Below are 15,570 nucleotides of genomic sequence, written 5' to 3' on the forward strand. Positions count from 1 at the left end.
CCTTCAATGCTCCACTGAACTGCAGTGAAGTATATGCCTGCCAAAATCCCCCAAATGCTGACTTAACTGTTGAATATGCAGCCATGAATCTTGACTCTCTTGCCCTTTCCCCAACATATTTTTTCACATTTCTTTCCCTATCCATTTGTATCCCTAGCAGAAAGTATTAATTGCACTAGCATAGAGAAGCTCAGAAAGAAAGAAAAGAAAGAAAAGAAAGAAAGGAAAGAGAAAGAAAGAAAGGAAAGAGAAAGAAAGAAAGAGAGAGAGAGAGAGAGAAAGAAAAAAGAAAGGAAGGAAGGAAGGAAAAGAGAAAGAAAGAAAGAAAGAAAAAAAGAAAGAAAGAAGAAAAAGAAAGAAAGAAAGAGAAAGAAAAGAAAAAAGAAAGAAAGAAAGGAAAGAGAAAGAAAAGAAAGAAAAAGAAAGAAAAAGAAAGAAAAAGAAACAAAGAAAGAAAGAAAAAGAGAAAGAAAGAACGAAAGACAAAGAAAAAGGAAAAGAAGGAAGAAAGGAAAAAAACAAAGAACAAAGAAAAGGAAGAAAAAGAAAGAAAAGGAAGAAAAAAAGAAAGAAAAGAAAGAAAGAAACCTCCAAAACAAACCCAGCTCCACAGGCTGCCTTGAATATAGCTGAATTTCCTCTCTGGCTGGCTGGGCTTATTGATCAGAGACTTGAACTTTTCACCCCTTTAGCAGAACAGGCTTTCTGACAATCAGAGTGTAATGCTTGTTTGCTCACAGAGGCTTCTGCCTGCGGGTATGGTAATAACTGACATCCATCAAGTAGTGCTTTTCCCATTAATTTTTGCACGCTTTAAATTAGAAGACTACTGGGATTACACAGCCATTCTTGGTTCCTAGTAAACCAATTTATACACACGATGTAAGTGTAGAATTCAGAACTCCTCAACCAATGTTAATGAGACAGTGACCTGATGTATACCTGAGTCTCACAAGCCAGAGGACACAAGTCAACGAGTTCAGAGGAGCAATGTCTTGAGGTTACTTTCATGTGCAAGCACCTGGAAAGCACGTACCCGCAAACAAGTGGGTCTGAGTCTCACAAGCCAAAAGCACTGAAATGGTAACTTCAGGAGCATCACTCCTGCCATCAGCCAAGTGCAGTTCTGTAACACGGACCTTGCAAAAACCAGCCTTCTTACAGTAGAGTTACTAATCAGCAATATCACAGAGACTTAAACAGAGACAGAACACCAGGAAAGTGCAGTTTCCACCAGAAACAGAGCCTGGACACAAAGAATAAGAGTGCTTGAGTTACTGTATCAAACCACCAAGGTGTGTAGCTGGTGAACTAGTAAATTATAGGAGTTTGATGGTTCATGTCTGTGCAACTAGGTGGCTGTTGAACAAATGACCTTACCATAATCTATACCTTAACAACTGAAACAAACTTGTCCTCTAGGCATCCAACCACCTAAATGAGTGCAGTACTCAAAGTCATGTTTCCTTGAGCATTAATGTCAGACATCAAATCTAGTAATAGGAGGTCAAGATCTTCCTGGGGTAAGCTTGTGATCTCTGAATTGTAATTATAGAAAGTAGATGCCAAAGTAGTATAAAATCTGAGCATCAGCATTGTTGACTTGATGGACATCTACCAATCAGATCTTAGTGTTGTTAAGCAGAATTAAATGAAGCCTTGTATAGCATATAGAATCAGCAAAACAAATACCAAGAAAATTGGTAAGTACACCATGGGGCATACCAAGCGGCTTGTGCAGTACAACTGCTGCTTTGCCAGCATCGTCCCCACCTTCATCAAGAAAAAGGGTCCCAACGGCAGCTCCTAAGGAAAACCTTAATTAACCATGCCAGAACTGGGGCAATCCTGTTGCCTTTGGAATCTCAGACCCCTGAGTTCAGGTCATGCTGCTTGGAAGGGGGTTGAGTGGCCTTGTTTGGGGTCCAAAGCCTCAAAACTTTGAATGATTTGGACTGAAAACTGAGGGTTCAAGCCTCCATTTTGAGAGCCGAAAGTCCCATTTCAGGAGTTGAAACCCACCTTTTTCAGCACAAAGCCTCATTCTGAGGTCAGAAAACACATTTTACCAACACTGGAAGTATTGAAAAGACGCATAGATGTGGTGCTTAGGTACATGGCTTCGTGGTAGACTTGGCAGTGCTAGGTTAATGGTTGGACGTGGTGATCCGAGAGGTCTTTTCCAACCTAAACAATTCTGTTTAGTTGAGCCAGGGGAGGTTCAGGTTGGAAACGAGGAGACATTTCTTCTCAGAAAGAGCAGTCAGGCATTGGACCAGGTTGCTCAGGGAGGGGGTGGCATCACCGTCCCTGGGGGTGTTCAAGGAAAGGTTGGACACAGTGCTTAGGGACCGTGGTGGTAGGGGGATGGTTGGACCAGATGATCTTGGAGAGCCTTCCCAACCCTAATGACTCCATGACTCTATGACTACGATACTACTTAGGGAGCAGGCTGTGCGTAATGGCGCCCGCCCTGAGGGGCACGCTTCACGCCCCCCTACAGCGCATGTGCACAGCGCCCGCTGCCCTCCTCGCCCCGGCGGGCGGCGGCCCGGCTCTGCACGGAAGTGACCTCATCGCTCCGCTTCCCTCCGCCGCCTGGCGACGGGTGACGCGAGCGGCGGGCCGCTCCCCCATTGGCGGGCCGGGTGGCGGCGAGTGCGGCGGCAGGCGGAGGATGTCGGCGCCGCTGCAGCGGGTGCAGCAGGCGCCGCGGCACCTGCTGGTGTGCGAGAAGGGGCACGCGCGCCACCCACGCTCGCGCCACGCGGCGCACGTGCGGGACCACGCCTACAACTGCCGCGTGAGTGTGGGGGGGGTCGCGAGACAATGGGCGCTGCCCGCCGCGCGCGTGGCTCTTGGCGGCCGTTGGGCTGGTGGGGGGAAGCGGTCGCAGGCGGTCGCTGAGGGGGGCGGCTGGCGGCCGTGCTGTGCCCCTGTGGGGAAAAGAAAAAGGAGTTGGTATCGGTTTGGTGCCAGTCCCTGTAAAGAGCTCGACTGCCCTGGGCACGTGGATTTAGGAGATCTCTTGGTCTGTAAAATAAACGCAAATCAGTGGTACGAGAGTGAACATTAAGTTCAGTAAGAAACCCAGGCTGCCTCAGTCCCTTTTGGAAATTAGTTTCCTACTCCCAATGATAAGCCTGCCCTAATGTATGCCTTAAGGCTCCCATGCCCATCATAAGCCCATCTTCCGAGTTTTGTTCTCGTGGTCTGCTCACTCTGCTCACCTCCAAAATATTCTACAACAGAGAATGTGTATTCCAAAAACTAGTTTGTTATACTTCAAGCTTTGCTTTTCCGTCGAGATTACATGAATGCTTAGCCTATGTTTCTACATATAACCCTTTCCTGCAGTGAAGGCCAAAGGAAATGTTCCAGTGCAACTTCAAGCCAAATTTGTAATGACTTGAAACAAGGTCTTTGGTTAAAGCACGCCGTGTGAAGTCGTGCTTTTGCATTACACATCAAATGCTATTGTGCAGCATGTAAGGTGCAAAAAAAACAAAAAATGTATCTGCTGTACATGGAGACTTTGTGCAAATTCATACATTTTAAAGACAGTAGCCTGAAATTATTTTTTCATCTCATTTTGGTGTGATGTACTAATCTCTTTGAAAAGGGAAGATTTTCTTTTGTATTTCTTGGTTTTCATCTGGAGCATAGTTTAGGATGTGATTTACATTACAATTATGTTCCTAACAGGTATCTATTTTGATCCCTGAATGTGGTATACTACCTGAAGTGCTGAAAAGTACTATCGCAGACATTGGAGAGTACTATCTGGTGAAGAATTTATCGGTTCATGAATTGGTTGCTCCTGAATTCATCGATTCTTTTGTGAAGAAAGGTAAGGAGGTAATTGGAACATAACAGATACAGTAATGTTGTTTATTTTTTTCATAAAACACTAACATTTATTTATTGCTATTTATTCTGGTATGTGTTTTAAATGAAGGGAAAAAAAAGTAGTAAGAAAATTCTCTATGCATTTCTTTATCTGTTTTTTCCTGCTTTGTGGTGTCTATATTTGTTTACAGCTCATGGGTCCCAAACAGTTATGATTGCTTCCTCTTCGTTTTTCCTTATTCCATCTTAATTCTGCAATCCAGCTATCAAGAGGGCTTCTACGTATAATCTCACCTCTCATCTTCTGCACTTCGTTTTAATGCAAATTCATGCAGAAATCGGCTCCCTTCTCTTCTTCTGGTTCCTTCATATTTCACCACAGAGCAGTGTTCCACTGCTGGCAAAGCCTGTGCCTATTTTCCAAGATGAAAACCAGGCTTGCTGCTTTTCATTTTTCTTTTGGCTGATGAACTTGTGGTGTTTCATCTTTATGTAGTAAGAGCAAAGAGGATGCAAAGAAAGATCAAACAGATGCAGCCTGTGCCCAGCCAGCTTGTTTTTACGTGCTCCATGTGGGCTGTTTTCATCTAGTGGGGCCCGTTTGTCTGGCTCCTGATAAATATTGTACTCTTGAGATGATTGCCAGGGAGGAAAAAAGCTTTAAAGAATAAAGAAAGGGGAGAAGATAACATGTCAGAGAAAGAGGAAAGCAAGAAATATATTACTTGCTAAACGTGGGGCTTTTTTTCTTAGTCTCATTTACTTTAGTCTCGTTAATGTTTTTTCTGCCACTAGTTTTATGGAAGCGGTATGATATTTGTGTATTGACTTTACAGGATCTGACTCTGTATTCTTAGAAGCACTTTTAAAACAGATATTTAATCTGGAATATTTAAACCAAATTTCATGGCAGTATCTGACACAAAATATATTGAATAACGTGAGCATCTTCCACCTTTTTTAATGTGAATTAATAACTTCAGTATTTCAGGATAAAAGTTTCTTTGGTTGCACATGCAGATAAAGTGTGTCCATATTGGGGCATGTTGCTGACGTTATGTCTATTACAGATTCTTTAAAACAACGCCAGCCTAAAGTTTATAAAAAAATAATAACAAAAAAAAATTTGCTTGAGATGGTGGAGGAAAGGTACCTGATAAAAAACGAGAGTTGAGAATGACTCCAAATGTATTTGGCATGCTTAATTATCTTGATGTCTTTCCTGTTACCTTTCATCAGAAACAGTATAATCTCATGGTTTTCTGCTTTACTATTAAAGGTCCATGCTACGCACTTACCTATAATACAAAAATTGATCAAGATAATACTGCAGCTCTGATACCAACTGGTATGTTTTGTTTTCTTTTTAATAAGATACACATTTTGATTATGGTCTTCGGTGTTGGTTTTGTTTTGTTTCCATTTGGAATTATGTAAACTAGAAAATGTGCCTACCATATTAGTCTACTTTATTAGAAGTATGCTTGAATTGATAGAATATTTAATTTTAACTTTTTTGATTCATGCTGTTAACTTTCCTTTAGGTAAAATATTTTTTAAAAAATCAGCATAACTTATTTATAGCATTAGATTGTCAGTGCTTCATCTGACTTAGCAGTTGCTACAGAGGATTCTTTTTGTGAATACACTGCATTACAAATTCTTGTTTCCTACTAGTCTTAAAGACACGGTTTGTACCAAAAAAGAAATAAAGTTATTAGCACTGCATAGGAACACTCTTTAAAACATTGTGTTTATTATGTGAGAAATGTTTAATGTGTTAAAAATCTCTGTTCCATTTCCATCACAGTTTTATGACAAAACATTTCTTAACTGGGACTTTACATACAAAGAAAATAATGTAACTGTTGTGGGCTTCAGATATGTCTTCACGTTTCAGTTTAACGGTATATCAAACACAGTTGAAAAACAAATTGGATTGTCTGCCCTCTAGCCTAAGATGATAGAATAGGTGCCTATCAGAGCAGAAGTAAATTCAGATTCTTCAGAGGAGGAATTATTTGATGTATGTTATTAACGCAGTCCTAGCAAAGTAGATACTTGATAGAGATTGAGTTTGTACAGTACATGGTATAGTTATTATAAGCGATGCACAATTAATGCAGAGATAGCATTACAGTTTCTGGTGATACTGCCATCTGAAATCTTCAGCATCAACCGTACTTGTTTATATTCTATATTATGCTGTTACATGCATTAGAGTCAAAATACTGTGGTAGTGATATCTGTTGTGTGAAATTCTGTACCAACTGGCAGCTGCCAGATATGGCTTATGAACCAGGAAGTTCCAGAGAGTTCCAGAGCATATCTGCTCATCACTAATAAGCATATGTTACTCCATGTGCGTAGTTCCACAGGAGCAGGAGGTACAGCTTTTCTGTGTTCAACTGAGCAGTGCACGCACAAATCTTTACAAAATTACGTCCTAGTGTAGTGTTCAACCAATGACACAGCAAATGTTAGGGGACAAGTAGAGGAAAGACTGAGGAAAACATTTAGGTAGTACAGTTTAAAAAAAAAAAAAGGCTATGCCTATCTCAGGAATAATGTTGCACTTTTCTCATTCTAGTTCGTAAGACCTGTATGATGACAAGCAACAATTGAATTTAAATGTCTTTTTAAGGGTTAATCTGGTGATCAATTTAACTGAAACTAAGGAGTCTGGAGTACATTGGTAATACCTAGTGATCCAAAGTTAACATTGTATAAAGTATGTGGTGCTCAGAAGACTTTCAAGGGAACTAAATAGAAGGTAATTTATATTAAAATTGTGAGGTTTTTTGTTATAGGAAAACTAATTTTGTCAGTGGATAAAGATACTTATGAGGAACTTGGACTGCAAGGTCGCCCTTCTCAGTATTCTGGCAAAAAAGCAATGAGATATAGTAAGTATAATTTATTATTGACAATGCTTATTTCAGATTGGTCTGTGAAGCACCTTGTTAGGATGTTAAACCAGTAGTCCAAAACTTACCTTTCCTTATAGCTGTTTGTTGTCTAGGTGGTATTTTTCCAGATGTAGATGAAAGGGTTGCATGAAGAGAAAAAATAGAGTTTTTCAAAATAACAAAGCAGCTGTAAGGAAACAAATGTGTGATATTGTGGGTATTCTATAAAACTTTTAATTTCTGCGGTTTTGATGAAATGTTTATATTGGGGTGATGTAGGACTCAAGAATTTTTGTATACTTTGTGGAGTATCTACGCATTCTGATTTAAAACAGAAAATACTAACCTAATTACGGTAGGTCTGACAACTTGCACACTCCACACACAAAAAAAATCATTGAAGAGACTCATGCAAGACTACTTGCTTGAAAGGGAGAATTATACTGTCTGACTCAAAATGGTAATCTTTATGGTACTCGAAGTTTTAATTTTACAACAGATGCAGAGGAAACATATTTAGTATGATTTTTAAATAATAATTTAAATATCTACTGTGCTATGTCAAACATATTCAAATCTGTGCTAATGAATAGGTGATTATAAATGAACTTTTGAAGAGGAAACTTCAGTATCTACAATAAGAATTTTGGAAAATTGAGCATCATTTTACCATTCAATTTGTCGGGTAAAATGTATGATAAAATTTCTGTATGGAAAATGAAGCTTTAGTCTGGGACCAGTTTATCTAGAAAAAACATCTGTAATTGTGTCGTTGCCATATACGTGGCTTTTAATGCTAGAAATTTTAGGTGTTTGGTTTTTTTGTTTTTTGTTTTTTAGTGTTCATAGCTTGCCTAGTTACCAAGATATTTTTAAAGACACTGTTTTGGGACTTCGTCACTGCCATTACAAATGAATCTGTCACTGCAGTCACTAGAAAGCAGTTCCAGATTATATCAAAACAAGGGTGGCAGGAGGAGAATACTTATTTATATAATGGGGAGTCATATTTTCATAGTCAAATACTTTATAAAGGTGCTGTACCATGTGAAAAGATAGTTTAATGCTCTTTGTTCTCTGTGTTTATTTAATTAACTCATTTTTATCATTAAAGTCAGTCAAATGAGTAAAAATGTCTTTTGTACATTTTTGCAGTTATAACTATTGACTTGACCGATTCCAACTTTCACCCTGATGGCAAGAAACATAAGAGGGTGCTTTGGGCCTTGAAAGAAAAGAAACCTTTAGAATTTGACTTCCTAATGGCTTGGTATAATACAGGTAATAAGAATTAAATGTAAAAGTAAAATGTAATTGCCATGAAGTCCGAATGTTTGTGGTTTATTGTTCTTTTCTAGTATTGTCCAAATGCATTTTTAGTGGAGTGCGAAGTTAGATTAAATTATGTTTGGGTGTGATTTTGTTACTATTTGTTTGGTTTGGTTGTGTGTTTGCAACTTCTTACATAGCAGATCAGTTCAGGAATCCAGCAGTGATTCATGGGAGTTATGCATTAGTTACTTCATTTCTTTGTCTCCCTGTTGCCCAGGATTTCTGGCCTGATTTTGCCTCTTTGATAGTTTTGCTTCTACTTTATAAAACTGTGACCTATGTAACCATTATTAGTATGCATAGGTTACATACTTGGTGTAGTACTTGAGGTGGGGATCTTTGAGTTTCAGCAGTGCTTATGGAACGTGTTCAAAAGTCTCCGTTTCCATCACATGCTACATACACCGATACACAGTCTGCTATTTCATCATTTTATTCTCAAACACTTTGTTGAGACTGGAGCTGAGTGAGAGTTTGTTATAAGAAATTGTACTGTCTCAAATCATCATACTTCCAGTGTCCATTTATCTACTGGTTTCTGATTACATTAATTTTACTTCAAGGATTTAAGTCTTGCACTTCCTCTGAGGGTCATTTTCCAAAGTCCTCTGTTTGCTTGTGTTACCTCAGAACAGGCCATGTCTAAGGATACGTAGCATTTCTCTAGCATTAACAAAAAACGCAGGGGCTCATACTACAAAAAAAAAAAAGCTGTACTTGTCAGAGCTGTGTAGCTTTTAGTGTGTTTCTGCTCAGAGTTACTAAAGTCTCCACAGTAGCGGGAAGAGGGAGAGATCCTTTCCAATCTGCTCTTTACATTCTTAGTCTCGCCTGACTCTTCAAGACTAAATCTGAATGTTACTGATGTAAGAAACTGCTTTCAAGCTCCTTCAGCACTGTCCCGTGTTTCACTTGATAGTCTTTCACATTTCCCCTCCTCCTTTTTAAGTATTAAATGTGTTACAAGGATTCTTCCTTGCTTGTCATACAGAAGCTGTTTAAAGCTTGCAATTTCTGCCTTTGTCATCTTCAGGAAGATGTCATGGTGAAGTCTCCTGCTACCATAAATGGTGACATAAATCCAGCTAAGGTAGCAGATCCTCAGGCTCAGCTTGTTTAGATTTATTGACCCTGGACAGAGAGCGAAATGACTTTAGGGCCAGTATGGTTTTTACGTTTATTGCTGCCAGTTGTAGCAGCATTCAGGAAGAATAGCACTCCTTTTTGTCAGTTTCTTATGGCCAAAAAACTAGTCAGGTTAATCGCTCCATGAATATGGATTTAAATCAGAATGTCTTTCTGAGCAGGAATTTTTGAGCTTGTAACATCTGAAAGACTCTTCCTGAGTACTGACAAAAATAAAACCTTCAAAGATTTTAATAATAGACATGAGGCACTGTGTGGATTCTGCTGGAAGGGAAAAAGAGATGTATTTTCTTGAGAAGGTCTTTGTCCTCCGTGAGTATAGTGCCTGCAGCCTTCCTGCTGGTAACTGATTTTTCTTGCTATGGCCAGCACTGCTGCAGGCCTGTGAACGTTTGTGTCACTTTCCAAAAGCAGGGTTTTCAGTTTTCATACCAATTTTTTCTATTTCCTGGTGCTGGCACCAAGAGGAACAGAAAAGGGGAATGTGGAGTGTCTCATGTCTTTAATGGGAATCAAAACAATCTTTTCTTCTCTGTTCTATTGCTGTAATTTCTATGACAATTTTAAATGTTTATTGGCTGAAATTCACTATACTCCAAGAGAACTTTGATAATGTGCCTGGTTGTTGTTGACACAGAAAGCTGTGCTGTAGCTAGATGAATTGCTCTGTTGGAGTCTTGGCTGTAGCCTTTGAGATTTCCTGAGGTTAAGACTATCACTGAAGATCCCATTTGGAGCGGACATATAAAATGTATAAATTCTTATTTGAATAAGAGTTCTCATGCAATATTATATGTCCTTTGAGCAGTCTAACGAATGCTTATGGGAAGTACAGACTGCATGAGGATTGTTTGTTCTAATGCATTCCATACATAAAAATTTATATAAATTAACACAAGTTCAGTAGCTGCCTGTCTTTGTCAAAGTGCCCTTCTGCACTTGGACAGCCTTCTTTTGCAGGATGATTAAAAAGGGTCAGGTTAGCCTTCCTCCTCCAAGTGATTGCCCTTGGTGGGTTAGATAATGGCTAATGGAGTTGCAGCAGTCCAGAATTTTTGATAGTGAGCTATGAATATTTTGTTCTCTAGTTATCTGTACATTGTTCTTGGATTTCCTCTGTTCATACGTGACTTTCCAGTGGTATTTAAATGCTATTCTGGACTTCAGACTTCTCATGAGTAAGGTACTATTTCTTGTTTACTAGAGAACCCAATGTCACATTTTGAAAACTGAATATTATCTGGAACTGTAAATTCAGGAGAATTGATTTCACACTAGTTATCGTACTGCTTCAAGAAGGAGATTGGTTAATATCTCTTGATTTGCAAGATGGTAATTTCCAAGTTTATGTGAAGTTTTTAGAACTTCAACTATTTTGGATCAATTACTAGAGCTGAAGAAACAGATCCTTTCCCATAACGTTCATCAAGGTACACATCTAACTGTTACAGTCTTACTGCATTGAAAACTTCTCAATTTTTTAATTCTCTGATCCTAGTGAAGTGAGATTTGCCATACATTTTGATTTCTTTACCCTTTCCCCTTCAAAGTCCTTTTCTCTCAGACAGTCCTAGAATTTCTCTTCATATCAGTGATAAAGCAGTTCTTAAACTGTAGTCAACTGCCCACTTTTTCAGTACTCAGGAGAAACAGTGTTCCGGGATGGCAGACACCTCAGCCAGGTAGGTGGGAGAGCTTCTTATCTTGATGGTTAATTCTGATATTTCTCTGGGATGAGTTTACCTTCCAAATACACCACATCTGAAGATGAATTCTCAATTTGTTGTAAATCAAGAATTTTTCTCTAAATCTTACGGCTCATAGATTAGGTTTCCCATCACACCTAGAACATCAGATACCTTGTTTTTACTGATTGGTTAAAGCCTCTGGGAATTATTCTTACGTGGTCTTGTCCTCAGCTGAGAAAACTGGAAGATTTACTTACCTTGACATGCTGGGTAGAAGAATGAGTGCCGTTTAGATCATTGAAAAGGGACATTTTTTGTAGTTGTAAAGGGATGTTCCAGGAGAATTTATACAATACTATAGCTTTTTGCAAGGTATTCTTGAGAACTTCTGGAATTCATCCCATCAGAGCTGTTCTTGCTTCTAGATGCCGTGCTGCCTCTGGGATGCTTTCTTACACACTGGTATCCATCCAGATGCTCTGTGCTTTTGGAAGACATGCTGCCTGAGTTCATTTGAGCCGAGTTCCAGTTAAATGGTTTTGAGATGCATTATCTTCATGTACATTTACCATAAGTATTCTCCCTCTCATGCTGAAATGCCTGAGGAATTTCTAGAGATGCTGACCTGGGGGTGACTTAATGGTGTAATGCATGTATCACACTTACACGGCAGCAGATACCTGCACGTGAGCAGGGAGGGAATGTATGGACACTTGTAAGGCAAAATGTTCCCTGGCCTCAGATATATAGGCGTGGGTATATTTACGGTGTGAGTGTATTTGCAAGTCTTGGGGAGCAGATAACATGCAAGTAGCTTTCCTTTCATGCTTTCTTTTTCAGGAATACTCTGAACTCCTCTTTCTACTTAGTTAATTTCATTATGCGGTCAGTTAATTTTGCTCAGATTTTCTGTCGACAGATCTATTTCTTCATTTGCTAGTTAAATAGGTACTGAGGTGCTGGATCTTCCACTAATTCTCATTTCCAAGAAGATATGGAAGCCAAAAATGGCTTTTGCAAAAGATAACAGCATGTAAGCAGTTTTAATTTCAGTTTAACACTGCACGTTGCCTTTTCTTATACGCATATACAAATGTTTCATGAATTCTGTGCTCCTTTTGTTTGGTAGTTTTGTAAGGGCTCCTTGTGGTGTTGTGTTGTTAAGGTGCAGAGGGATCAACATTGATGTCATACTTTCCCAAAAACCAAATACGGGCCCTGAAGCCAAAAATAACATTCAGCACATTAAGAGACTTGCAATGTCCAGCGTTGCAAAGTAATGAATTAGAAGGAAAACCAGAAGAGTCCTGCAGTACAGAAGAACTGTTTGAATGGCTAGGTGCTGTCCTGAATCAAGTTAACTTGTAAGTACTTGAATTTTTTTCATCTTTAAATACATGTTAAGTAAGGAAAACCACAATTTATTTTAAGGAAGAGTTAAGTAAGAATTAAGAAAGGCACATTTCTGAAGTGGGATGGCTGTTATGCACTTAAATGGTTGTACTTCTTGAGTAATTTTTGTGATTTTGGAGGTACCCGTGAATCGTGGGTGTTGCTTGGCCATTAGTTGCTTGGGTGTTAATTTAGATGACATACATAGATACTACTTGTTGGGTACAATTTTTTTGGTACTAAGTCTTTCTGTGGAAATTTGTAAGTGTGCTTATTTCAGTTGTTTTGTGTTTGTTTTTTTCAGAGACAACAAATCTTCTAGCTTCTTATCAACCTATTGCTGTCCTCAGCCAAACACAACAGTGGACCAAGCTTTTTTGTGCACAATTACAGGCTTTATAATTCCTGATAAGATAATTCAATTGTTGGAGCAGCTGTGGTAAGGGTTCACAGCAGTACATCAAAAAATGTGTACTCTAAAACTTTTTAATTTTTGAAATCAGCTTCAAATACTTATTTTCAGTAGCACTACTGGAAGTAAATAACAAAATGTGCAAAATGAAGACTTGAATTAGGAAATGGGCAGGAAGCTTAATGCCAATATAAAAAAGCAATAAATAATTTTGGATTATTTTTGATACATACAAATTTGAGAATGGTTGCGCTGTATCCTACTAATGACTGTGCTTTTTATCTTAATTTCTAAACAGTGACTCCACTGAGCTCCTACATTTTTCAAATTTTCTCTGCTAATGAACATCAGGTGCCCTCAAATATGTCTGATTTAGCATTTTTAACTACTGATGGAAAATAAGATTGAAATCCGTTTATGATACTGAAAAGAGTATTTCAAGTTACTTGAAGGTTGTTATGGCATTACAGTAAATTACCTTATAATGAGTTTGGTTTTTTTAATCAAGTGTAGTAACGTAGGGCACTGAATATTGATGAACAGGGTAGGTGTGGTTCTAGTTAAATACCAAACTACATGATGCTAGTGTATCATGGATCAGTGTGATGTCTGCCTGTATTAGCACTACAGAGAGTGAATTCTGGAAGCTTCTTGCTCCCTATGTAATATTTTCTTTTTGAACTTACTTATTATTTTGTAAAGCAGGTTTTTTTTGACAATTGATAATGACAAATGTTCACTAAAGTGCCTGCATCTTTGATTTTTTTACTTCATATTGTATACTGGACCATGCTGTCCATTCCATTATAATTATTGATAATCCTGTTTTCTTCCTTGCAGCTCCTATTTCACTGAACCAAAACTGGCACACTGGCTGACCTTAACTGTGCATGGCTTTGCAGACAGCCCTGTTTCCTGGAGAGAAAATGAACATGGTTTTCACAAAGGAGGAGAGAACTTGTACAACTTTGTTGTTTTTAGAAATCTGGACTACTGGCTTCAGATGGCTGTAGGAACTAATGACGATTGTCCTCCATAAAGCTCTGTCTGCATTCTAATAATCCGATGGTACTGTATAGAAACCTATTAAGATAGTTTTTATAAAAATAATTAGATAAGTTAGGTTTTAAGAAGTTTTATGTGTTAATCTGTTATTAATCTGTTATAAGCATGACCTACAGTGGAAGGAAAGGATATTTGTTTCTTCACTGTCATACAGTGTTTTCTGAAAGACTTCACATGTCTAGCTTTAAGAAAATGATAAGTTGTAAGTTCTCAGACTTTGACTGTATGTGATTTCCTCTTATCCAGGTGTCATTTTGGGATTTGAAGATTGTTACATATTTGGGAGAAAAGCTCATTTGGGGATTTAATGTTTTCTTTCTTTACATTAAAGATCTCTAAAAACTTTGAATTCATGTTTAAGATAATTCAGCCTACGTGCAGGCCAAAAAAAAAAAAAAAGGAGGGAGAAGTGTTCTCCACAAGTTGGAAGAGGGAAGAGAAGTGAGGAGCAGTGTCAATAGTGATGCAGAAGACTTCTCACTGCTTTTATTATTGACCTTCCCACACGCACTCACAACCCCAAACCCCAACAAATCTCTACTTTTAAAAGTAGCTTGTGATTCTTGCTTACGGGGCAGCCTACAGAGGAGCTAAGGCTTCACTATCATATTATCGCAGGAACACATTTCTGGGAAGAACACTATGGACACTCAAACAATGCAGCTGATGTGAAACTGCTTTTGTTATAACAAGTAGTAAAGCTAAGAGCATAGCTCTAAAGAATCCAGTTGAACTCCTGTTGAAGTCCATGAAAGTCTGGATTTTTTTTTTTGGTGGATCTGTTTGTTTTATGGAGTGAGCATTTCCAATACAGGTCTAGAATAGAATTTGTTCACTTCATGCAGTGGGAGGTTGATAATGGAAGTTAGGGCATAGCTGTAGAGGAAAAAGTAAAGATCTGTCAGGATGAGTGGTGCAGAAAGCCCTTGGAGAAAGTTGTTGGGCTTTCATTTTATTTATTTATTACTTCTCTTCAATGAGGAGAATCATCCTGGATGATTTACTGGGTGATAGGTCATACACCTCCACCAACCATAGACTCTCTTGCTCAATTTTTGTTGCACATTTTGCAAACACATGACTGTAACAACTTTACTGTTTACTTTAACTGTAACACTTTTCTAACTCATTGTTTTTCAAAATTAACCTTCCATGAGGTGTTTCTAATGGCTTACCTAGAGCAAAAGTAACACTGTCACATGTTCAGACAGAGACTCACCCACATGATCACAAATGAATGGAGGATGCGTCTGGGGAAATTCTTGGCTTTACATTTGACTAGTAAATATTTAACATGTCTGGCTCAAATGTTACTGTTTCATTGCTATGCATGGGTGCAGATAGTATCAGTTGTTGGCTAAAGTTTATTTTTGAAAGCCTCTGTTCAGGGATTGTGCTGTATTTCAACTCTGACAAAGAGACTAGTAAGCAGAAGTGTCTTCCTTTTTCCCCTTGATCAAAAGGTCTTTTAAGAGTTTGGACTTTCCTGGAAGTAACACCTGCAGCAACACTTCTATAAAAATCTAAAAACTTTGTGAAAAGTTGGATGATGGAAACCATTTGTAGCTGTTCCAGTGAATGTTCTCATTTTTCTGGCAGATTCTAAGAAAACTAGCTTTTTATACATACACCACACACACTTTCCCTCTCACAAAAGACTGCCTTCCAGAACTGAGAGTCTTATATCAGTGGGCTAGTTTCCCTTCTTAACTAAGAGAAAGGCATGAAGTCTTACTCATGTGCTTTCTAATGCTGCCAACAGGAGTGCAGCAGCTTC

General features: G+C 38.5%; 1 protein-coding gene across 2 annotated transcripts; it reads left to right on the top strand.

The window, feature by feature from the left end:
- The first annotated feature begins 2,620 nt into the window (after nucleotides 1-2,620).
- On the top strand, nucleotides 2,621-14,142 carry RPP40 (ribonuclease P/MRP subunit p40). Of its 2 annotated transcripts, none has more exons than XM_035560367.2 (8): nucleotides 2,621-2,803; nucleotides 3,706-3,850; nucleotides 5,129-5,197; nucleotides 6,660-6,755; nucleotides 7,914-8,039; nucleotides 12,096-12,288; nucleotides 12,621-12,755; nucleotides 13,569-14,142. In XM_035560367.2, the coding sequence occupies exons 1-8, from the start codon at nucleotides 2,678-2,680 to the stop codon at nucleotides 13,765-13,767; spliced, it is 1,089 nt and encodes a 362-aa protein (XP_035416260.1). In that variant the 5' UTR covers nucleotides 2,621-2,677; the 3' UTR covers nucleotides 13,768-14,142. The 2 variants fall into 2 exon arrangements, with proteins under 2 accessions (XP_035416260.1, XP_035416259.1); XM_035560366.2 differs by having other exon boundaries at nucleotides 2,623-2,803; nucleotides 12,090-12,288.
- Nucleotides 14,143-15,570: the final 1,428 nt, after the last annotated feature.

The sequence above is a fragment of the Cygnus atratus genome, chromosome 2, assembly GCF_013377495.2.
Source record: "Cygnus atratus isolate AKBS03 ecotype Queensland, Australia chromosome 2, CAtr_DNAZoo_HiC_assembly, whole genome shotgun sequence".
Taxonomy (NCBI): domain Eukaryota; kingdom Metazoa; phylum Chordata; class Aves; order Anseriformes; family Anatidae; genus Cygnus; species Cygnus atratus.

Excerpts from the sequence above, each read along its gene's own strand:
- RPP40 (XM_035560366.2), top strand. The coding sequence starts at position 2,678 with ATGTCGGCGCCGCTGCAGCGGGTGCAGCAGGCGCCGCGGCACCTGCTG. Across the intron at positions 5,198-6,659 it reads TGCAGCTCTGATACCAACTG|GAAAACTAATTTTGTCAGTG; the intron begins GTATGTTTTGTT and ends TTTTTGTTATAG. Across the intron at positions 12,756-13,568 it reads CAATTGTTGGAGCAGCTGTG|CTCCTATTTCACTGAACCAA; the intron begins GTAAGGGTTCAC and ends TCTTCCTTGCAG.